Source organism: Solanum dulcamara, chromosome 11 (assembly GCF_947179165.1).
Source record: "Solanum dulcamara chromosome 11, daSolDulc1.2, whole genome shotgun sequence".
In the NCBI taxonomy this organism is placed as follows: domain Eukaryota; kingdom Viridiplantae; phylum Streptophyta; class Magnoliopsida; order Solanales; family Solanaceae; genus Solanum; species Solanum dulcamara.
In genome coordinates this window covers 47,463,077-47,487,068 of record NC_077247.1, presented here as the reverse complement: position 1 = coordinate 47,487,068, position 23,992 = coordinate 47,463,077, and the positions used below count along the sequence as shown (strand labels likewise).

At 31.8% G+C, this 23,992-nt stretch overlaps 2 protein-coding genes across 3 annotated transcripts; both read left to right on the top strand.

Annotated features, from left to right (window-relative positions):
* Positions 1–617: 617 nt before the first annotated feature.
* On the top strand, positions 618–7,648 carry LOC129873109 (receptor-like protein 4). Of its 2 annotated transcripts, XM_055948117.1 has the most exons (9): positions 621–867; positions 2,273–3,331; positions 3,617–3,764; positions 5,307–5,378; positions 5,586–5,657; positions 6,294–6,365; positions 6,468–6,545; positions 6,978–7,159; positions 7,291–7,648. In XM_055948117.1, the coding sequence occupies exons 1-9, from the start codon at positions 795–797 to the stop codon at positions 7,410–7,412; spliced, it is 1,878 nt and encodes a 625-aa protein (XP_055804092.1). In that variant the 5' UTR covers positions 621–794; the 3' UTR covers positions 7,413–7,648. The 2 variants fall into 2 exon arrangements, with proteins under 2 accessions (XP_055804093.1, XP_055804092.1); XM_055948118.1 differs by lacking the exon at positions 7,291–7,648 and having other exon boundaries at positions 618–867; positions 6,965–7,141.
* A 6,997-nt stretch (positions 7,649–14,645) lies between these two features.
* Positions 14,646–15,551, top strand: LOC129873502 (ethylene-responsive transcription factor 12-like). The gene has a single exon (XM_055948612.1). It carries the CDS (start codon positions 14,810–14,812, stop codon positions 15,278–15,280), a length of 471 nt encoding a protein of 156 aa, XP_055804587.1. The 5' UTR covers positions 14,646–14,809; the 3' UTR covers positions 15,281–15,551.
* The last annotated feature ends 8,441 nt before the right edge of the window (positions 15,552–23,992 follow it).

The window sequence follows — 23,992 nt, the reverse complement described above, 5'->3', positions numbered from 1 at the left end:
TCACTATTTTAAAATTATTTTTGATATATATGCCACATGTCTTCATTTAATTGGTCACTTTGACACATCATCGGCAAGTGTATTACACACACTTTAGATATTTGGTGATTGTAAAAAAAAGTGTCAAAATGACATATCGGAACCTTACTTGAGGTGTCTAAAATGAACAAAGCTTAGTTGAAGTTTCTAAGTGGAAGTTGATGCCAATTTTAGAAGGTCATCGATGATTCCGCCATATTTCAAATATTCATTTAATGAAGCATTTAAATTATATACTGATGGTTCAATATTATTTTTGCATTATCAGTGTAATTTACTGTTTTGTTATAAGATAATTTATCAATAACTCACAATGTTATCAAGTTAATTACTTGTGTAGATAAATTTTATACTAGCGTTAATGCTTAAAACTTAACTCTTTAATGAAAAAAAATACACTCTAATAAGTTGAAGTGAAAAAAAATGAAGAGAGCAAACCTATTATAGAGATTATTAGTGAGTAATAATTGAAGCTTCAGTGTAAGCGGTGGACTTGTAAGCATATTAACAATGCCCATTCACGGGTCAATATCAATTAAGAAAAATAAATAAAAAGAATAAAATATTCGACTTTCCTTTACTATCTTTACCTGCACAGAACGTCTCCCATTATCACTCACTGATTATTATGGTATAATTAGTGCCCAGAAAACAACAAGGGAAGCAGTACAAGCTTTGAGTATGAACGCAATGAGTTTGTAGAAGAAGAAAACACAAGAAATTGAAGGAAATCCAAGTAGCATTTGGAGTCAGAAATGCTGAGATTTCACTATTTTTTCTTGTTTCTTTGCTTCTGCGTGGCTCTTCAGCTTGTCTGCTCTCGCCATGGTCAGCCCTTTTTCCTTTTGCTTGTAATGTGAAATGGGTCAACTAATTTTACTGGGTTTCTTTAGTAAAAGAAGACTTGCTTTTTTTGGGATCTACTTGTCTTATTTGCAAGTAGTGACCCTTTTTATTAGCTTATGTAGATTTGTTTTAGATGTAGTAATGGAATTATATTGCTTATTAATTGGGATTTTGTAATGGACTTGCTTTGATTTTAGTTTTGCTGTTAATGATATTATTCTTTTATGAGTGAACTAGAAAGTTCTTTTTATAGTTATCTTAGTAATGGATTTAAGGGGAGAAGATCCCTACTACTATAATTTGTACATGTATGATAATCAATATAGTTGGAATTGCATTGATAGGTATCTTCAGTCTCAAATCTGTAAACTGTTTTTTACTTTTTAAGCTCTCGTGATCCTTATAAGAAGTTAAGATGGTTTGTCGGGTGCTCATAGACAAGGAAATGAGTCTATAACTGCGGTTCAATCCCCCGAATCAGCTCAGAACAGTTGTGGTTAGCTATATAACAACAACAACAACAATGACATACACATACCCAGTGAAATCCCATAAGTGGGGTTTGGGGAGGGTGGAGTGGACGCAGATCATACCCATACCTCACGGAGGGAGATAAAGAGGCTGTTTTCGGAGGACCTTCGATTCGAGTACAACATGTTGTGGTTAGATATATGAATTGTCTATATGCATTCCACTCTACTTGGGCCCAATTCATTCCACTACTAGATCTATGCCTTTTAAATCAACTTAAGGGGTCTTTAAATGACGCGTTTATCCCTATGTGCATTACTGTTCTATAAATGAGTAAAACATTTTGTAATGTTTTCTTGTTGCACAATTGCACTTAGTTTTTAGGTTACGTTTTCCTTTGGCTCTTTTTTAGTTTAGGGGTGGAACTTGGAAGTCGGGTTTGAGAGGCAGTGAGCATGATTTTTCTGGTTGTGGAATGCTGAATCGTAGGAGGAACAAATTAGAGTAGACTCAGAAATCTGCTGAGCCTCTTTAGGTCTACTTTTTTCCCGTTAACGATAAGCTTTAAAAGGGCTTCGATTTAATGTAACATTAGTGAAAAATAAACACTATTCCATCTCAAATATTCAAGTTGCTCCTGCTTCCTCTCAAGTGTAAAGTTTGATAAACTTGTCAAGTACCTCTAGGACTACATTTTTTTCAATAAAAAAAGCTTTCAAGTGCATTCAAGCGGTGTAACATTTGGAAGGTTAAAGTTAGTCCAATGCTGATATTTGAGGTGGGCTTTAGTGTGTCTGTTCTCCTTTTCTGGATATCTAGCGCTTTTATTTCATCATATTCAAAAATTTGCTTCTTGGCTATTACACATTAGCCTCCAAGTTGGCATTTTGTTCATTCTACTGTTTATTCACTGCAGAACCATACGTAATGCGAATAAGCTGTGGAGCTCGACATGATGTTCATACTGCCCCTACAAAGACTCTCTGGTATAAGGATTTTGCATATACAGGAGGGATACCTATCAATGGAACAACCCCAAGTTTCATTACGCCTCAACTCACTACGCTACGGTATTTCCCGTTATCGGAGGGACCTGAGAATTGTTACAATATCAAGAGAGTTCCCGATGGCCACTATTCAGTGAGGATATTCTTTGGATCGGTTGTAGAACCAAGCTTTGATAATGAACCACTGTTTGATGTTTCTGTTGAAGGCACCTTGGTTTATACTTTGCCATCTGGTTGGAGCAATCATGACGATGAACGAGTATTTGTTGAAACACTTATTTTTCTTGATGATGGTACTGCCTCTCTTTGCTTTCACAGCACGGGTCATGGAGATCCAGCTATACTTGCAATTGAAATTCTCCAAGTAGATGACAGAGCATACTATTTTGGTCCTGACTTTGGTAAAGGGACAATTATCAGAACTGTCAAAAGACTCAGCTGTGGTGCTCAGGAATCACTGTTTGATGTTGACTACAGTGGTGATCATTGGGGTGGTGATCGGTTTTGGAGTTCAATCAAGACATTTGGCCAAAATTCTGATCGTCGCATTTCTACCAAAAACAGTACAAAGTCAACTTCCAAAGCACCAAACTTCTATCCAGGATCTATTTATCAAACTGCTCTTCTTAGCACTGACAATGAGCCAGAATTAACATACACAATGGATGTCGATCCCAATAAAAAGTACTCTGTATGGTTACACTTTGCGGAAATTGATCCTTCAGTTACATCTGCGGGACAGAGGGTCATGGACATTTTAATCAATGGTGACACTGTATTTCCAGCTGTCGACATTGTGAAGATGGCTGGGGGTGTTAACAGTGCTCTTGTTCTGAACACAACAGTTCCAGTCAGTGGCAGGACCTTGACAGTCACACTGCATCCAAGAAATGGAACTCATGCTATAATAAGTGCTATTGAAATTTTTGAGGTTATAATAGCTGAATCTAAAACGTTACTTGATGAAGGTACGTAAGTTAAAAAATTTCCACTAACATTTCTTGGATGCTTGTTCAGAGTTTAAATTGGGAAAGAAAGATGAAGACAAAAGTTTGTACAAGTTTTACGCATGGGATAGGCGATAGCTTTCTCGTTTTGTTATGCTATAGAAAATAGCCAAAAGTAGTATTGTGTTCTTTTTTTTGACTCATTAGTCCAGCTTGTGCCATTATCATTCTACTGCTCTGATTATGGAAGATTGGAAGTTATCTGAACGATTGTTGATACAATTTTATCCTTCTTTACTTCTGCAGTCAGGGGTTTGCAGTCGCTAAAGAATGCACTTGGACTTCCCCTTCGGCTTGGATGGAACGGTGATCCATGTGTGCCCCAACAACATCCCTGGAGTGGAGCAGATTGTCAATTTGACAAAACTAGCAATAAATGGGTCATCGATGGGATGTACGTAGATAAGCTTGCTCTTAGATATAGAAGTTTCTATCTATATGTATGTTTGTGTGGTCGGGCATATGGTATGTGCATGGGCATATTCAAATATCACTTACATACACCATGTATTTTATTTGTAATCTTCAGTTAAGCACCCCACCTCAAACTTGGTTTTGGTTGACAAGTTTCTGGACAACTTGGTCTCCACTGTGTGTGAATTTTCTGATCAATCATGAATCAACCCAAGATAAATATCCTCCCCCCCCCCCCTCAAAAGGAAAACGGAAAACGTGGGCAGCTTTACAATCACTTTTCTCAATTAGAGAACCTTGCAGCTATAGAAATTTTTCATCTTATAAACATATGCTCGCGCACACATACTCAAACACCCGTTTGCTTTGTATTCTTTCCCTAAGTTCCGCACCTCAGTCTAACATGGCTCTGGTGGTAAGTTGTTGAACAACTTGGCTTTCTCTGCTTTATGCATTTCACTAATTAATACAGTTCATTACACATAAGTAGGGAAAGCCAAGTTGAGTGTGAAAGTGAAATGTGGCAATGAGGTGGAATATTGGGACTGTGAAGAGCAAAGGACTAGGGGGAGGGGGGGAGGCTGTGAAAGGGGAAAGTGAGAAAGAATGGTGGCAGGGGCCAGAAAGGGAAGTTGCGGCAATGAGGGAAGGATTGTGTTTATGAAAAAAGGGAATGAGAAAGAGGACAGGGCTGATTCGTCGTGGAGATCAAGGGCACATATCTCTGTCTAGACCAGAAAGCCCATGTGGAACTGGGGGAACAGGATAGCAGTGAATTAGCCAGGAACTTCTGGTTGCATAATATCGATTGCCAAAGTAACCATCCCCATCTTCCCTCATGGTCAAAATTTGTAACTTGAGTATCAAATTGTTTTATCTATTGGGTCTTAAAATTAAACTTATGTGATATGGTGATAGTTGAAAGCTTTTTACTGTACATTTTTAATTTCATAAAAAATGAGATAAAGAGTTTGTTATTTTCTCCATCAATGTCAAAATTCTCATAAATCCATATATTTCTGATCTCATTTCTTGGTCCCACTATGACAGTATGATATTGCATTTTGTTATCAAGATGCTTTTCCTGTTTGGTGTCCTCAATATTCAAAATATGCATGTTAGCATGCCTACACTTTAATATTGTGTGGTTTTTTCTTGCAAGCTTTGTGTAACGAATTTTTTAGAGGAGCCACATATTTGTCGCAGTAAATCCTGTTACTAGAAATCTACAATAGCAAAACATGGTGTCTCCATTTCTTCTGTTCTAATGCATAGTCTCTATAAGTTTGATTGGTTCATAGTGACTGTATTTTCCTGAAAATATGGATTAACGTTTTTGCTATTTGCTAGATAAATGTCCCCTTCTATCTTTACATTCTTCAGTAATTGTTTTTGACCAAAACTTATCATTTTCCTAAGGTTTGTATTACTTTTCTTGATACTATGTGAATGCTCTGAATTTTCTCTGCATAATCATCTTTAACTCTTTTTCTTTTTCCAACTGGTTTACCTGCAAGGACAGTGGCTTGGACAACCAAGGTTTAAGAGGCTTCTTACCAAATGAAATTTCTCGATTGCGTCATCTTCAGAGCATGTAAGTTAGAAACACAGCTTGCAAATTCTTTTTATTTTGGGGAATATGTGTTGCCTAAGGCAAATACATGTTATGAAGCAATACATGACTTCTAAGCATCCCTCTTTTCTTAATGCTCCATTCTTGCTTGTAGTAGTGGAAACTGGAAACAACCATTTCTAAATATGATCTACTTTGACCATGCTTTCCTTGTGTGCGTTTTTACAGAAATCTAAGTGGGAACAGCATTCATGGGCCTATTCCAACGACATTGGGAATGGTAACTAGTCTGGAGACATTGTGAGTAAATCTTTCTGGAACTTCATGTGCTTTTTAGAATTAATTTAGTTTTTTATTCTGCCAGAGTAATGGGTAATCAAATTTGAAATTAAAGGTTTTTGTGCTGCCGTATTGATATTAATTAGTTAAGAGCTTTAAGTAGGTAGGAATGAGGAATAAGGGATGATAGCTCTTTTTTCTTTGCTAATGAAGATACAAATTACAAAGGGAAGACTGTTGATTTTAATAGTTTTATGGATTGTGAAATACAAGTCATATTAGCCATCCTTGTTATCTTTATGGAAGTATATATACAGTGTATATACTGTCTTTGGAATTTGGATATATCTCTATGTTTTCGTTGTAATTCATAGATTTAAATAGGGTAGGACAATTTATAAAAGATAGAGGATTATGCTCATACTGAGAAACAAAAGAATTCCTTACGGTTACAACGCTTATTTTAGCAGGGTGAAACGAATATTATTTATTGTGCATTAGAACAAACACTATTAATTTCTCTGCACATCTCTTTTCAGCTAGAAATGATGTAAGACCATCTCATTCCTTATTTTAGCAAAATAGTGAAGGATATTCCACTAGTAATAAAAAAGGGTTGGATCTTACCTGGTTAGTGTCTAACAAAGATTTGTACAGGGATCTCTCATACAATTTTTTCAATGGATCGATTCCTGAAAGCCTTGGGCAATTGACCTCATTACGGACGCTGTAAGATACTTCAACTTTTGATCAGTTGGAGACAAAAGAATGATAGAACTACTTTTTTTTATTGTTTCGATAAAAGAGAATTAAATTACTGTTTACTTACAGGAATCTCAATGGCAACTCGCTCTCTGGAAGGATTCCTGCTGCATTAGGTGGAAGGCTCTTGCACAGGGCTAAATTCAAGTATATTTTCTATAATCATTAATTCATTATATTATTTGGCCTAGGGCTTGTTCTTGGTGAATCATCTTTTAATATTCTATCTTTTATAGTTGCTCTTATTTTAAGATTCTGTGGTGCCAAATAATTGTACTGCGTAGCATGATGATTCTCTATGCCTTTAGAACATTGCTGTGCTTAGAAGTTGTCTGACCATCTTCTGACTGTGGTTATCGTCATTATGCTGTCTCGATAAATTCCTTGTCCTAGACTAATTTCCACTAGCATGTACCAATTTTATCCAAAATATGATGGCCTCAATCTGGCCTTTGAAGTAAGTCTACAAGCTGAAATCAGCATCTTGTGTGTACGCTGAGAAATTTCAGAAGTTGCAAATTTCTGGCTTGTTGTTTCTGTAACTTATGACGATAAAATGCTTACAGTGGATGGTTCCAGTTTCACCGATAATGCAGGCCTTTGTGGTATTCCGGGATTGCCAACATGCGGAACACATCTCACGGTTGGAGCAAAAATTGGGATCGGATTAGGGGCGTGTGTATTTGTCCTGCTTATTGCTACCTGCATAACATGCTGGTGGAAGAGACGGCAGAATATCCTCCGAGCTCAAAGAATTGCTGGTAAGATTCTCATTTCAAACTTCTGTTGATGCTGGATTCCTGACGATCAACTGCTCCCCTCTGTAATTTTTGAAGTTAGGCTTGTTTATGGTTACTGTTCTTAAACTGCTATCCATTTCTTTTTAATCCAGCGAGAGATGCTCCTTATGCAAAGTCGAGGACCCAATTCAATCGAGATGTACAAATGTCAAGAAGCTTTAGTCACGAACATACTCGAGCAGCTGCTGAGAATGGACCTCCCCTGCTTACATGACTGATTAGTAACAAGACGGCCAGATGCTTTGTGACTGGAAAAATGTGTATATTTTGATAGAAGCTTAGTTCAAATGGTGTTTTGCATACAATGTATCTATACACAGAGATCTTGGAGGAATAGGAAGAATGTTGTATATTACTCGCACTCTTTTTGTTAGTTTGGTTACACTTGCACCATGTACCATATAACTGTTAATTGATGAATGGGAAGGTGAAGAAGTTGTTCTAGTCCCAGATTTACCTGTGGCTTTTTCATCTCAATCTACTGCATCAGTAAGGGCTGTTACATATGAACTGGTTATTCATTGCATATCCACCAACTTCGATCAAATCAGACCAAAGCAGATGTTTTAAATTTTATTTTTTTGTTTCTAATGATGTATAAGATCAGCTGGTCAAATCACGCTTCTTGTCATCACTGATCATCAAGAATCGTTCACCAGTACGGAAGTAATATGATCTTTCTAATGATATTATTGTTTGGTACAGTGTATAAGAATAATATTGAGAGTGTATTAATAATGTTTGTATTAATTATGAAAATATATTTTTTATGCATTGTTTGGTTTGGTGTATTAAAAATAGCATACATCGCATAATGTTTTTTAAAAATATTTGTTAAAAGATGTAAAAAAAGTTTTGAGAGGTAATTGGTCTTTAACCATACTAATGCATACATTAAATCTCATTGTCTTGCTAATACCTAGAAATTCATAATATTAGCAATACACAACTTAATTACATTAGAGTGTATGAACCAATGCAAACATTAGTTATACATAGCATGAAAAAGTGTACTAAACAAGGTAGTACTAATACACTAACTTAATGCATGCATTATTATAGACATCAAAATTTTGTAGAACTCTACAAGATAATCTTATTTCAGTTAGGATTTCTTGGAGGCTACTTTATCCTAAAACGTAATTCATGCCTATATAAAGGGCATTATATTCCCTTGAAGAAACATCTCAAAAATTTTACAAATTCATTAATATTCCTAAAAAGATCAAAATATGTCAATCTCTTCTTGATAATCAAATACTTCAAGAAGATCCACAAATCCTTTCATGGAGATCAAGTTCAAATCATCCTAACTAATTCGAGAAATATGCAACTAACGTCTCTCGAATCACGATGGAGAGCAAATTCAAATCATCCTAATTCTAGATATAAACCACTAACGACCCTCAAATCACGGAGAAATTCAGAAAGTTTTAAAATCTGTTGCAAGTGGGACCAAATTTGTCCTTCATCTCTTTTCTCACAAATCAAATATGCAAATCTAAAGCTATAAAATCGCAAAGATGAAATAATGAGTACTTCAAATCTTGTCTTTGAGCTTCATCAAATCTACACTCTGACGAGCAATGAAGTAAGAGAAATTTGTAGACATCGAAATCTTGTAAGACTCTACAAGATAGTCTTATTTCAGTTAGGATTTCTTGGAGGCTGCTGTACCATAAATCATAATTCATGCCTATATAAAGGGTATTATATTCCTTTGAAAAGACATCCTGAAAATTCACAAATTCATAGAATATTCATAAAGGTATCAAAATATGTCAAACTATCAAATATTAAAAGAAGATCCACAAATACTTTCATTGAGATCAAGTTCAAATCATTCTAGCTAGCTCGAAAAATACGCCACTAACGATTTTCGAATCTCGATGGAGATCAAATTCAAATCATTCTAATTCGAGAAATACGCCACTAACGATCCACGGATTATGAAAAAATTCAGAGAGAAAAATCAAAGGAACAAACATATTTGTACCCACATATTTTATCAATGAAATTATGTTTTTACATATTTTATTCGTAATTGAAATATATTTTTCTATCACAAATTTGTTGCAAACAATTATTTTTGTTAATACACTCGACAAACAACCCCTTAAATACATAGATCTTAAATTTAAGATTATAACGTTCAAAAAATCTTCTTTATTTTTTAAAATTTTATGTCAATTCAAAACATGACAATCAAACTAAAATCGAAGGAATATATTTCTTTTATTTTTAAATTTGAACAATACACGTGAAAGCGAGGGAGTAATAGCCAAAATCCTTTGTATTTGAATTAAAAAGAGGTCAGAAAGATGCGCGTGATAAGACAGTGTGTGTGTGTGGTGTGGTGTGGTGGTTAAACAGGAAAACCAAAGCAACACTCAAAAAACAGAGAAAGGGAAGAGATACACATACACAGTGACCTCATTCAACAACAGCAGAAAATCATAATCTCTGTACTGTGCGGTGTATTTTGAGTTGTTGTGTCTGTCTGTCTGAGTCTGACTCTCCCTCCTGAATCCTGACTTTGGCTCTGGTCCACCACAGCTCGAGTCAATAAAGTTAAGAAATATTGACAAACAAAGTAAAGAGAAGCCCACATTTGGCCCCTAAACCCCAACATCTACTCCTCTGTCTCCTCAATTCAGACACCACCTACTCCTAACACCCCTCCACGTGCTGCCCTGACTTTTTTTTTCACTCATAACCACTTATTTAACCAAACGATTTATTTATTTATTGTTTGTTTGTACCTATACCTATATATCCATTCGTTTCTTGACAACGCATCCCTACCCAAATTACTACTCTCTCTTGTTCATTTCTTTACCGCCATTATTTGCACAGTAATACTTACTGCTCGGAATCCGCAATTGCAATCTTGTACGTGTGTACCGAATAAATCAAATTCAACACAATAGCTTATAAATTATACGTCCTATATAAAAAATGTATATAAAGACGTTGATATGAAATAATTGATTTGACCTCTCTCATGACAAATATACAAATTGAGTAACATTTTTTAATAGAAAATATACTACCAACTCTCAGTCACCCGAATATATATATATATACATATTTTTTAATCATTAATACTGCACTAAAATGTTACAAAAAGGGTGCAATGCTTTAGCATAGCGTAGGGGGCCTTCATTATCATAGAGCGTTCTACACACGTAGCGACAAGGGATTTTCCCGTGCATAAAAATATGGGTGTCAGCATATTGAAAATGATGCAATAAATAAACAATTGAAAAATATAAAGAAAAAAAGGATGGAGGCGCCGCTGAACAGGCGCCGTACAGGGAGGGGAAATAGTAGGGTATAGGGACTCTAGGTTAATAGGGCTGATGTAAGACTCCACCATTGGATAGGACCCTAAATGGGAAAAGGATAAGTAAGAATATCCATGTGTTACAATATTTCATAAAATTATTTTATGTCCGGAAAAATAATCACATTAATCTGCAAGGGGATCTCCTACGCTGACATTAAATTTGATATAAATCAATTTCAATCGATTGTACTAAATTTTATATTAAAAAATATTTTTTCTCTCTTTATTATTATATTGTTACTTCTTACTTTATTTATTATTTTTTATTTCTTTTACATTTTTTTATTTCATAAAATAAAATTATTTTTAAAAAGCATTCTATATAATTTTTATATTATTTTAAATTATAGACGTTTAATATAAAATTATTTTATATCATAATTTTTTAAATAATATATATTTCTAACAAATATTACATATTATACATAATAATGGATAACACAAATAAATGTGAAATCATTAACGAAATAAAATTAAATAAATATTACACAACTATAAATTTTATTTTAAGTTCTACATGAATATTAAGCTTCCAAGATCAATACGGTGATCCCATAAATGCTCTATTAATGCATTACGTAGTTCAAAATGAATTTCTTTGTCCTTAATTTCTTATGTCGAAAAAGTTTGTTGAATGTTTATTATTTTCGATAGTTCTAAAGTACATTGTATTATTTATCCATCAATTTATATTTTTGCAAATTTAATTTTTATCAAGGTTAATTGTACTTATATCCAATTCAAATTTATAGTAGAATTAACATAAATTAAATTCAAGTAAAGGAAAATAATATATAAAAAAATTAAAATTTTAATCTAAAATTAATATTATAAATATATCACGTAAAACTAATAAATTTTTTAATGAAAACATACCAATTTATATACTATTTAATTTAAAATATTATATAATAAAATATTAATATAGGACAATTAGTGTGATGAATAGTTTAGCATTAAATTTGGCACCAAATATAGCATTTGGTGTAAAATTTGGCATGAATTGAAAATGACCTAAAATAATTTTTATTTAATTAATATCTCAAATTAAACATAAAATAAAATTAACTCTAAATTTATCATGAAATTACTATTTTCTGTGTACCAAACAAAGCACACAAATGTACCCCTGATGTATTAAATGGGCTGCTCCCTTTTAATCATGAGTCTCAAACTCAAGTTTTGTATATACATTTTTTTTAAAAAAAATATTACTCCTCATAAAAAATCCTGCCTGATGAAAATTTATATGAATCAAATTTTAAAATGGATAACGTACAACGAGAAAAAAAATAAAAGGAACACACAAATAGAGAGACAAAATAACACGGCCTACTCATGTGTGTGGAAAGTCCTGTCAGCCAGCGCCTCTCTTTTTCTATACGCACTCCACCTACTTATATGACAAATCATACATAACCCCCTCTATTCTCATTTTAGTTTATATAATATAATACTAATAATATATATTATTGTACTAGCTCAACTATGACCTATATCACCAGATATCAGCATAATATTTTAAAAATAATAAAAAATATATTTTCACAATTGACAAATTGGTCGATTTAATTCCGTTTTTTAGCGTCACAAACTTTGGAAATATCCTCTAACTAGTGTAAAAAAGGTAGAATTAAGATATTCTTTTTATTCTTTTCAAATTTTACTAAATAAAATTTTATTAAATATATTATTATTGTGGTAGTGTGAGGAAAAAAAATACCTTACACGAATTAATATTAGTTATGTAAAGTATAAAATAATATATTTTATATAATAAGTTCTTCTTTCGTTTTTATGATTTTTTTGTTCCCAGCTATTGCATCTTTGCTGCATCGATTGGTCCTAGAAACAGCAGCAGCGGTGCGAAGAGTTAACGACTAGACGTGCGGTTCCCTTATCGCGTTTGTGTCGAGCACCATTACGTAAAATGAAATGTAGGAAATATTTAGGACTTATTTAATTATAGTTTCTTTCCAGAGAAAAAACTGAAATCTCATATTAAAATTTCTCTATTACTCTGTATTTGCTATAGTATATTATATATATTATTATGATTGTTATTTATTTAAAAAATCAAATTAATACCTTGAAATCAAGTTAATTTTTCCTGTATAGATAGAGAGGTATTACTTAAGTATACTATTAATATAACAACGGAACCACAACATCTGTTGTGTCTAAATTATAGGTAAATCTTACATCCAGTTTTTATGATATATGACTTAATATAAATAATCTATAATTATTTTTATATGTAATGTATATTTTCATAATTTCATATAGAAAGTATGTTACATTTGATTACAAAATTATATCTCCATTAGTTATAAGTATCAATACAATTTTGACATTGCACGAGTACTTAAATGATGGAACAATTAATAGTTATGATAAGTTTATTACAATTCAAAACCAGAAAGATCAAAAATACATAATTCAATTAATTAAATATTTAATACACTTAGTCAAACATTATGGAGACTATAACCAAATTCTCAACAACTGAAAGACTAGAAGTGTTAGTAAGCCTAAAACAAATAATGGAGATTAGAGTGTTTTAATTTTCTAAATGAAGGGCAACTGCTCCGTCAAAATTTCACAGTTTCGATTGGAAAAAAGAAAAGAGAAAGGTCAATTGTAGACATGAATTTTCTAGAATCAAATTAAGCCACGTGATTTGGGTGCAACTAATTATATACCCATCAATTTATGATCAGTGGAATTCAACTAGGTTAAAAATATGATTTAAGAAAATAGTATTACATGTTGTAGTTTGACTTCGGTCTGTTTCTTAATCTTATCAATATCAATACTCAGAGAGAGTCTCATAAGAAACGTGGGTGGAAATAAAAGATTAATTGAAATTACCTTAATTAGAACAGTGTTGCAAGTAGGATACGGTATTAAAAAGTTTGATTCGGTAATTTTGATTTACGATTTTTGAAAATATTATATTATTATCATATCAAATTAATTTGGTATGGGTCGATTTTAATATTTTACGGTACGATAAATCGGTTATCATAGTTTGGTCAACTCCAAGTTTTCAACTTATATATATTCGTAAAATAAATAATTATGATTTTGACTTTTCAAAAAATGTCTAATTATATCATACTAATACCTTATACATGTAAAAAATATTCAAAATAAAGTACAAACAATTCTCTTTGTTAAATAGTCACCCAAAAAGAACATTTAAATAAAGATAGAGTAACCAAAATTTCAACATCTAAATAATTAGGTACTATTTTATAAATTTGCTAGTATTATATAGTTACATATATATGAATTTTATGTAACTATATACTTCGGTATGGTATTCGATATTTCAATTTTTTTTATTTATAAATATCAAATACCATAACGAATACCAAACTTGTTAAAAATGTATATCAAATACCATACCAAATATTATAAAACTCTAATCACGGTGTTAAAAACTTCGATTTCGATATAATATTCGGTATCTACCATACCATGCCCACCCTTAGTTGAAAGAACAAAGACTACATCATTAGTCATTGCATAAATTAGAATGGATTAGAATTATATTAAATAAAAAAAATATACTATTCATATTTTATAAAAAAATCGAAAATTTATCTATATCAGGTGTTTACTTTAAATCATTAACCAATTGAAAGCATGTATTGAAATTTTTTATTAAAAAACAAACATTTATATTTTTAATACATAAAAAATTATGATATTATTATTACACATCTCAATATACAATAGAGTGTATAATTAATGTATAGATTAAAATAAAAGTGAATCATTTGGACGGTAAACACACTCGCTTTCAACCCGAGAATCCTAAAAAGATAGAAGCTTTTAAGAATGAATAAAAAATAATAAATAAATAAATAAATAAAATTAATGTAAGACCACAGCTTTAGAATTGAAAGTGAGAATTGATCACCATCGAACAAATTAATATTTGATAGTCAGGTAACAAATACAAAAGAAAAATGTCATGTAAGAAAATCGGTTACATTTTGTAAACATTTTCCTTGCCACCAAAGACACCATATGTGTGCACCTAAATATTTGCCTATTTAAGGATAGAGGTCGTGCCGTCCAGCCGACGATTACGGGTGTCTCCGTGGGTCCCCTTTATTACGACTGCTTCCCAAATATACTCTTTTTAGCTCCCCAAAACCAAAACCCCCCACACACAACACGCACACTCTTTTTCTCTCTCTAAATTCCCCCCTTTTTCCTCCCTCCCTCTCTCCACTCCCACAGCAATTTCCATGGCTTCAACTCGTGAAGGTCACTACAGAGGAGTGAGAAAGCGTCCCTGGGGTCGTTACGCCGCAGAGATTCGTGACCCCTGGAAGAAAACTCGTGTTTGGTTAGGCACTTTCGACACTCCAGAAGAAGCCGCACTCGCTTACGACGGCGCCGCCCGTTCTCTCCGCGGTGCTAAAGCCAAAACCAACTTCCCTCCTCCTCCTCCCCCGCCTCCTTCTTCCGCCGTCACTCCTCCTCTACCTCTCGATCTCAACCTACCCTCTGATCATCACCGGTGGACATCGCCGTCCGGACGCAGGCTTATCATTGGGGAGTTTCTACAAGTAGGTCCGCCGCCGGAGATGAACATGCCGGTTGCAGGCGTTTCGCCGGCGAAAGAGAGTGATGGTGGTTCCACGGCCATGTATTTTGGGATTGTGAGACGTGGGTTACCTATTGACTTGAATGAACCGCCACCGTTGTGGATGTGAGGAGGCGGAAAATTCCTTTTTCGTTTTTATCACTTTGTCATTCTCTCTATTTTCAAGCTTTTGAGAGAAAGGTAATACCTAATTTTCCTATGACTACGAAGAAAAAAAGCAGAAGTTTCCTTGAGATATTTGTGTTATTAGGAGGAAGCATTATTATGTAAATACCTGTTTTTTTAATCCTAATTCTCTTATCTTTTTGTAGCACGCTTAATTATCATAAAATTATAGTACATGTGAGTACTTTATGGTCTAATTTCATTATTACGTAGAATTGAATTTGCGCATTTACTTCAATCGAAGAATAATCAAATATGATGGATTATTCTATCACCGACTGTCTTATTAGGATAACGTTAGTAAAATGTATGTACGAATCGTTAGATCAAAAATGATTTTAGAAAAAAAATAAACCTATAATTACTGCTGTGTAAAACAGTACATAAGGTCCTAACTTAGAGCTTCGAGACATTATCTTTAATTTCACCTTTTCAGGTGGGCATGGAAGAGCTTTACAATTAGTTCAGTATGGAAAAAAGGTCAAAGCAGAAAAGTATTATTATTATTTTAAATTAGGGTGAAAATCTTACGTAGTATCAAAAGATCTGCCTATTTCATTCTTCATATAGTACAAATTAAAATGTAAAGTAACCTTAAGACAATAATGTACTCAGCGAAAATTCTTTTACACCTAAAACTACTTTCAATATCTCGCAGGATATTAAGTTACAATGTTATTGTATCATTTTACTTTTCTAATTACAATACACTTTCTGCTACTACAGAACTTGGTAAGTGCGGTCCATTTGATTGTGAGTACGTGTTGGTAAGATATTAACTTAGTTTGTTTATTAATTATCCATTACATGGAATGCTCTAATTAAATAGATTTAAAAATGGTGGATGATTGACAGAAATTGTGTTTAAGGAATAAAAAGTGTGGGGTATAAAATCCAATCAAGAAAAGGCGAACTACTAATATTTTGATGAAAATCAGTGTAACTTCTACTACTGTTTAGGGCTACAACTTTATTTTTGGCAAAAAAAACAACCACCAAAACCCACACTTTCGGTGCCACTTCTGCATTTTTGAATAAATTAAACCTATGATTTTATTTATTTATTTATTTCTCTATCGGGTGATCGATATTTATATTAGAGTTTAATTAAATTCGAATTCGTGTCACGAGTCTAACTATATGTTCATATTTGATTTGATAAACTTTTTTAAAAATAATAAAATAATCGAATAATTATATCATATCACCTTTATTAAATATAAGCTATTTAAGTGTTGGGAAATGAATAATATCTAATAACTAAAATAATATGAATACAAAATGATAAATTATTTTTTAATTTTTTAAATTTAATAAATAAAATTGGATAATTATTTTTAATATATACTAATAAATAATAAAGTAAAGGTGGACTGAGAGAGTATTAACTACAATTCAATAAAAACCGGTACTAATTTCGTGGTACCACTTATACATTTTGGTAAAATTTCAGGGCTTTAGTCTTGTATTATGAATTCTTCTAAATCGTGTGTGTGGTGTTGGTGTTGGTGGGGGCGGGGGGTGAGTAAAAGGGATTCATCAAAAATTTCTGATAAATTATATTGTATGATTAATGTTTAAAATTATCTTTCTAATGTATATAAAATAGATATTAAATTTTCTCAAACCTTTTTATGTGTTTAAATTTTTTATATTTTAAATCTCTGAAAATTCTGACATGGCTACTACTTCTTTCATATGAGTACTAATTAAGAAATTCGAACACAAAAACTTTGTTTTGTTTCCAACGTTCTTTGTTGATTTTGTAATGGAAACACTAAAACATACAATTATTCTAATAGAATTAATTTAATAAATTTTATGTACGCCAGAATGCAACTAGGAAAAAAGAATAGTAACGTTATAAAAAAATAGTAAATATGTACACCATTAAATTCAATCTTATTTCAATATATGTCTCGTAATTCTAGGTTGGGTCCATTTTATTGAGAGTACGTACAAGAAAAAACAGTAGTAACGTTAAAAAATAAGTCATAAAATAGACTGCAAAATAGATTATAGTAGAAAGGTATTTGATTGATAGAATGTAACCCATTGAAGGTATTGGGGGACCAAGAACTTTTTCTTTTTTTGGGGACCAAGAAATTAATCCCCAGAATTTAGGGTTATTAAGGGATAAGGTCTTATTTTTCTGGCTTTATGAGAATGGGGTATTGGTGGGGCTATATGTAGGTTATATAATATGAATTTAAGTGCATTATAATGTTAATACACAATTAAATTACATGCAATAACACAAAATATTTTGTCTAGACTTGTATATATATTATGACATTCAACAAACGTTTATAAATATATGAGTGTCAAAGGAGTTAAAAAAAAGTGAATTGTATTTAATTTAGTTTTGATCATGGTTGAAACTTATAAACATCACATTATGGATCCAAGCCCCACAATATATGGTAGGAAAAAAAAATACAGCTTAAAGGAAGACATAACAAAAGGTTAGTGAATGCTTAATTAAAGCTTGATTTTTTCCAACATATTTTGAATTATTTTAAGTATCTATATATCAGTATTTGTGGGTCCAGTCTTTTTAATTTTAATTCCACAAAATATCCATGTAAAGAAAAGATTTATACCATTTTGATTAAAAGGATGGAGTAGTTCTTTAACCAAATGGAGTAATTAATAAGCACAAACATTACATAATGATTAAAAAAATGTAATGTCTGTCAATAAAGTATTAAAAAACAATAAAGCTTTTCATACCAAGAAAAGATATTCATACAAAAGAAATCTTTTGTAGCACCTGTCTACTCTTTAACAAGATTTACCAGTAGCATGCATGCAGCTGATAAATGGTATCAATTAAATGATTATAATGACTGTTTTAGTGTGATATTAAAGGAAATGACAATGACAGTTTAGGTGTAATATTAAAAGTATATGGTATAGTGTAATTAATGGGGCGTCTTGTCCTCATAGGTTAGTCAAACATTTTGCTGTTTTAGCTTTAATTATTTAACATTTTTCTGTTTTAACTTTAAAATTATTTAACTTTGATAAATTAATTAATACTATAGAATTTGTAACACAATCATTGTGTGTTGAATTGGTCAAAAAGAAAAAAAAATGTCTCTATTTCCAGCAAACGCAGCAAACACTGGACAAGTCATAGATTATATAGGAGTAAGGAAACGTTACAAAAATGAAATAATTTTCGAGTTGTCACCAAAAGCTACTTTTTTTTTTATATTTTAAAACAAGCAATGTGGTGGGCTCTACATAGATAAGAAACAAGAATAGAAAGAAGATTACGTAAATATTTCATGCAGAGAACCAATTGAAATTTGAAAGGTAGGTGAACGTACAAATGTACAATTAACTAAATTTTAAATGGAAAATTCTAAAGTTGAGAAAAGATAAAGTATTACGCAAATTTTACCATCATTTTGCAGAGGTAGAAAAACTGATTTACATTGTAACTATGTAAAATATTTTATCTACTTCAATTTATTCGTCTTATTCTTTATAATCTGTTTTAAAATAATGTTCCTTTTTTTCTTTTTAATAATTTTTTAATTTTAATTTTATGTAATTATGTGTTTATGATCATAAAATTAACAATTAATATTTTGTTACATTCTACCTATACGAGCTACTACATACTATTTCTTTTAGTCCATATTAACTTAATCATTGGGGTATGACACATCACACTCCTCTTAATAAAAATATTTAAGTACAAAAATTAAATGTTATCTTTCACTATTACCCATTTAAATATTCATAAATATTAAAAAGAAAGGTAAAAATATTGAAAAAAGTCCCTAACAATTCTCTTGAGCATTGAAAAATTCACTCATTTTGAACTATGAAAAAAATTTCAACAATACATTCAATATGGATGAGAGCAGTGGCGGAACCAAAATTTTGACTAAGGAAGTTCAAAAACTGAAGAAGTAGACATATGAATTAGTTGAACGGGGTTCAACATCTACTAAATATTTATAAAAATTTATTTTAACCATATATAAATAATATAATTTTTTGTCGAAGGAGGTTCAGATGAACCTTTAACCCCAAGTGGCTTCGCCACTGGACGAGAGGGAGCATTACAAATAATTTTTCATTTTATTTTAAATTTCTAAAGTTGAAATTGTGTTTGATTATAATTTTTAGAAATATATTTAGTTGTTTAAATGTATTTTTTCTAAAAAAATCATGAAATATAATTTAAATAAAATTATATTTATAAAAATAAAGTTTAGGGTGAATTTTGATAGGAAAAGTGAAAGTAAAAACAAGATTACGAGTGTTTTTCAAATTTCAAAGATAAATTTAAAATTATATTTGAAATTTTTATGATGGAACTATGATTTTTCAATAATATTTTTATAAAAAAATTAAAAAAAGTTATGACCCAAACGAATTTTATATCTTACTTGTCCAGATTTGATTCGTATTTTGATGGTCTATGTATTTTTGGCAGGAAAGTGAGAAAATAACACGTATTGGAAGTGAGAAAACAAAATGAGATGACGCATTAAACAGTGAATTTCCAGCAGTAGTACTGCACTGCACACACATTAAACAATAAGTCGATGAGAATCAGAGTGGAGTGGACCACACCTTATTATTTTTTTTTTTAAAAAAAGTAAGACACGCAACACCTAACTTTTTTCATTTCAAGTTTTTTTTTTTTTTCTTAATAATTTACTTTTAAAAATTTTAATGGATAGGTACCTAATAAAGCGTCAGGCCCAATATAGCAGGCAGATTTGTTGTCACCTTATTTACTACTATAACCCTTACTACAAGCCCGGCCGTCATTTCATGTTTCAAATTTACCTCTCTAGATAAATTATGTGGTAGAAAATTACGTGGAAATCAAATTATAAATATGATATTATCTTAATGTATGTGACATATTTTCTTTTTAGCTATATAGATAAACAATAAATCAATTAATTATTCTATATATTATATAATTAATTACTTTTTTTATTGGCCGCTTGTTAATTAATTTGTGCATGAGGAAAATGGGTGTAAACGTTATTCTGAAGGTGCCTGGTGGGACCTATGAGATTCCACGCGCCCCATTAATCATTATTTCCAGCTTCACGGCGCCGTTACCTGTACTCCCTTTTTTTCTTCTTCTCCGAGTGATTTTTGGTTTATTTATTTGACAATATTCCTTTTTGAACTTTTCACCGACTCGTGTGGTCACTAACTTCAAAAAGGTCCCGTGTCATTCATGGACCCATTTTAACAATAGAGGCCCACCTCTAACCCTATATTTGGATGGTAATATCTCGTGATTTCATAATATATGATATAATATGATATTGTATTGTACAATATTATGTTTGTAAAAATGTTTTCTCGCTTAATCTTTTCCTTCAATGATTTGAATTTTTAAGAAGAATGTTGTTCTTTTCTCAGGGTACAGTCTCAAAAAGTTAACACGGACAATGTTGGAAATTGCATCACGGAGAAGATAGTTTTGACCATCAGATTAAATGATCGTAACTCCCAGAAGCATAAAGAAGGCCCACTTCCTCTTTGAAGATGATTATTTCCAGAATGAGGATTTTATGAACAAGGAAAATCAAGATTGTGTAGATGCTTCAAAAATTATTGTTGAGGAGAATGAGTAATATGATAGTGAAAGTAGTAAATATATTAGGGTAGCGTTTACTAAAGAATAAAGGGTAAATTGAAATTATTAAAAATTAAGGGTATAATTGAAAAATAATAATAAGTAAACAATGGAATACCACCAAATTGGTGGTTTCAAAAAGTGAAGGTTTTCATGGTTAAAAAACCATGAAATCAAACCACCATGTAATTAAAAAAACAATAAAAACAAATGTGGTGTTCTTACTAACCATCTAAACAAGCTGTTAGTAAGCGTTTGACCATAAATAAATTATGTTTAATTTTATTTGAAATTTAAAATGAAGTTGTGTTTGATTATATTCTTTTTATTAAGAAAAAAGGTTATAAGTTAGTTTCAAATTCCGAATCCAATTTTAAGTTAAATTTGAATTTTTCAAATTAAGTGAAAATTATTCATATTTGCATCAATGGGTCCGTAAAATTTTAGTAACGATGCAATTTAGGGGAAAAGTAGACAAAATATTCATCTGGATCTACTTAATTACCTATTTTTATTAAAATGGAAGTTAATTACCTGAAATACTTGGACAATCCAAATAAATGACCCGAGATATCCGTCCCAAGTATCCCGTTTCCCTCTTCATAAGCCCAACGTCTTCATTTACCCATATGTGCAAGATAAAATGAATTATTTTTCCCCAAGTATTATATTTTTTGGGCACTTGGGAGGCACATGATTTATCTTTGCGAGATAAAATGAATTATTTTAATATGCGAGTCCTTCAATTACATTTGAAGTTTGTTTTTAGCCATAATGTGAATTTTTGAACTTACTCGCAAGAAGGAGCGAAAGTCTGAATGAATGTGGGATCAAATATATTTATTTAGCTAATAAGAGTGTATATTTCTAGTACATTATCGCCTTATATCTTGATCATATATACGTGGTTTACCTCGTTATCTTGATGTTTCAAACTTATTATGTAGGACGCGTGTTGGATAAAAGAGGACTGAAAAATGACTGATTTGATGCAAATCGAGTCAGTCAAACAAGGAATTGAAGAAGCAGTGCTTGTCTTCCTGGATGATCTAGGAGAATCATCTGTGTTCATTACTGCGAAGCGAAGGCATAATAAATGACTACCATAATAAATACTACAAGACATGCAACTTCAATATAATAGCATGTTTGCTCAAGTTTTTGAGATGTAAAAAATACTTATTTTTTCCAAAAAAGTGCAAATTAAGGTGTTTGACCAAACTTTTGAAAGAAAATAAGTGTTTCTGGAAAGATCATTTCATAACTATTGACGTTACAAAGCTTGAGATCGACGACACAGCAAAGAAGCAAACGAGGACTTGACAATTGAGGAAGATATAAAAGCCCTGCAGTTTTTACAACCAAACTTAAATAAAACAGAGTTGAGAGAGAAACTGCTTTTATTTACTTGTACATTTTACCTCCAACCTTCCTCTGATTTGAAGGAGATGGAAAAGAAGTTGGTTTTAATTCTCACCAGCGCGCATCGCTACTCTTATTTCAAAATCCCCCAAAATGGTTAGATGTCGGAATGTACAAGATACATAAGAAATCATATCAAATGAGTTACGCTATAACACTTGGCCCACATCAAGTCAGAATATTCAAAATTTTAATGAAGTTGATTGGAAGAACAATTTCTCTACAGAGAATTATAAGATTTACACTGGTAATCAGGAGCAAGCTAGAGAAGGCGGGTCTAATCGCAGATAAGACTGTTGGAGAATGACAAAAGTCCCACATTGATGGTTAATGGGATGGGTGGACTCCTTATAATGCTTGGATAATTCTCCTCCCTTTGAGCTAGTTTTTGGGGTGTGAGTTAGGCATAAGACTTTACATGGACAAAATTAAAATTGGCCAGGCGTAAAAAAAGAAGCAGAAAACATTAATACTATGGTTACCTCAGATAACAAAATCCAGGCCAGCAAAAAAAATGCAACAAGTCATTATTGTCAACTGAAAAGTATATTAAATGACTGAAATCCAGGTCATTAGCCTTAACCGGGAACACCCAGCTAACATGAAAAATTAATTAATATAGGAGTAAATTCACAGGTCATTAGTCTGCACTGCTGTACTGAATATTTCCAATTATGACATCAAGAAAACGAGCTTAATTGGTGTTGTGAACACGGATATCCCAAAGGCTGGCCAGGCCATTGGGCCTGGGGCTAAACCACAAAGAGGCCCAAGAACTAGACAGCCTAATTATATTATTTTGCTTGGGATCCAAATTGAGTAAAGATAAAAAGGTTGTCCTCTAGAATTTATGCATATTGTTGTTATGCTTAGGCAAATACTGTGATTTGCCAACCTCAGAGTAAGGATGAATTGAAGGAGTACCCATTCCACGTGTTCTTCATTCTATTAGTATTTCCAAAATTCAGTGTAATTATGCTCGGAGGTTATAATATACATCACTGTTTGTGTTGGAATTTTGAGTTGTTACAATTAGGCACTAGAGGAACATTCAAAAAATGGTCCTAAATTAATTACTCAGGCATCAAAGACATATAGAAACAACAACTTTATATTGAAGACGGATGTATCCAGTAATTAAGCAGCACGAATATAATAACACCACTAATCAACCTATATTTACACGTAAATTACCTTAGAATTAATATGAAGTTCGATCTGATCTATTTTTATATAGTAGCATGCTTACGGTTACTATCAATGGTAATGAACTGTAATAATAATTTAATAGAGCTAATTAAGTGATAAGAAAGAAAAAGAATATATTTGAGCTAATTAATCATAAAACACTTGAGATGATTGGGCTGGGTTTGGCTTTATGCGAGTAATCTCAATTTTCAATTAATATAACTACTTCCTCTTGTCCATTTTAGTTGTCGTCTTTACTTAAAATAGATGATCTAAAATAATTTTCATTCTAAAAAATCCAAAGTATAATTAGTTGTTTATTTCCATCTTTACCTTTTAAGTCATTACTATGGAGAAATATTAATGTTTTGTGAAAAATAAAAGTATTAAATAAAATAAAATAATAAAATACAACGAAGA

What these genes read in the sequence shown, in the direction of transcription:
- LOC129873109 (XM_055948117.1), top strand. Translation starts at nt 795, where the DNA reads ATGCTGAGATTTCACTATTTTTTCTTGTTTCTTTGCTTCTGCGTGGCT. An exon ending in GCTTGTCTGCTCTCGCCATG is followed by an intron (nt 868 to 2,272) that starts GTCAGCCCTTTT and finishes TATTCACTGCAG; the next exon opens with AACCATACGTAATGCGAATA. An exon ending in TTGCGTCATCTTCAGAGCAT is followed by an intron (nt 5,379 to 5,585) that starts GTAAGTTAGAAA and finishes GCGTTTTTACAG; the next exon opens with AAATCTAAGTGGGAACAGCA.
- LOC129873502 (XM_055948612.1), top strand. Translation starts at nt 14,810, where the DNA reads ATGGCTTCAACTCGTGAAGGTCACTACAGAGGAGTGAGAAAGCGTCCC.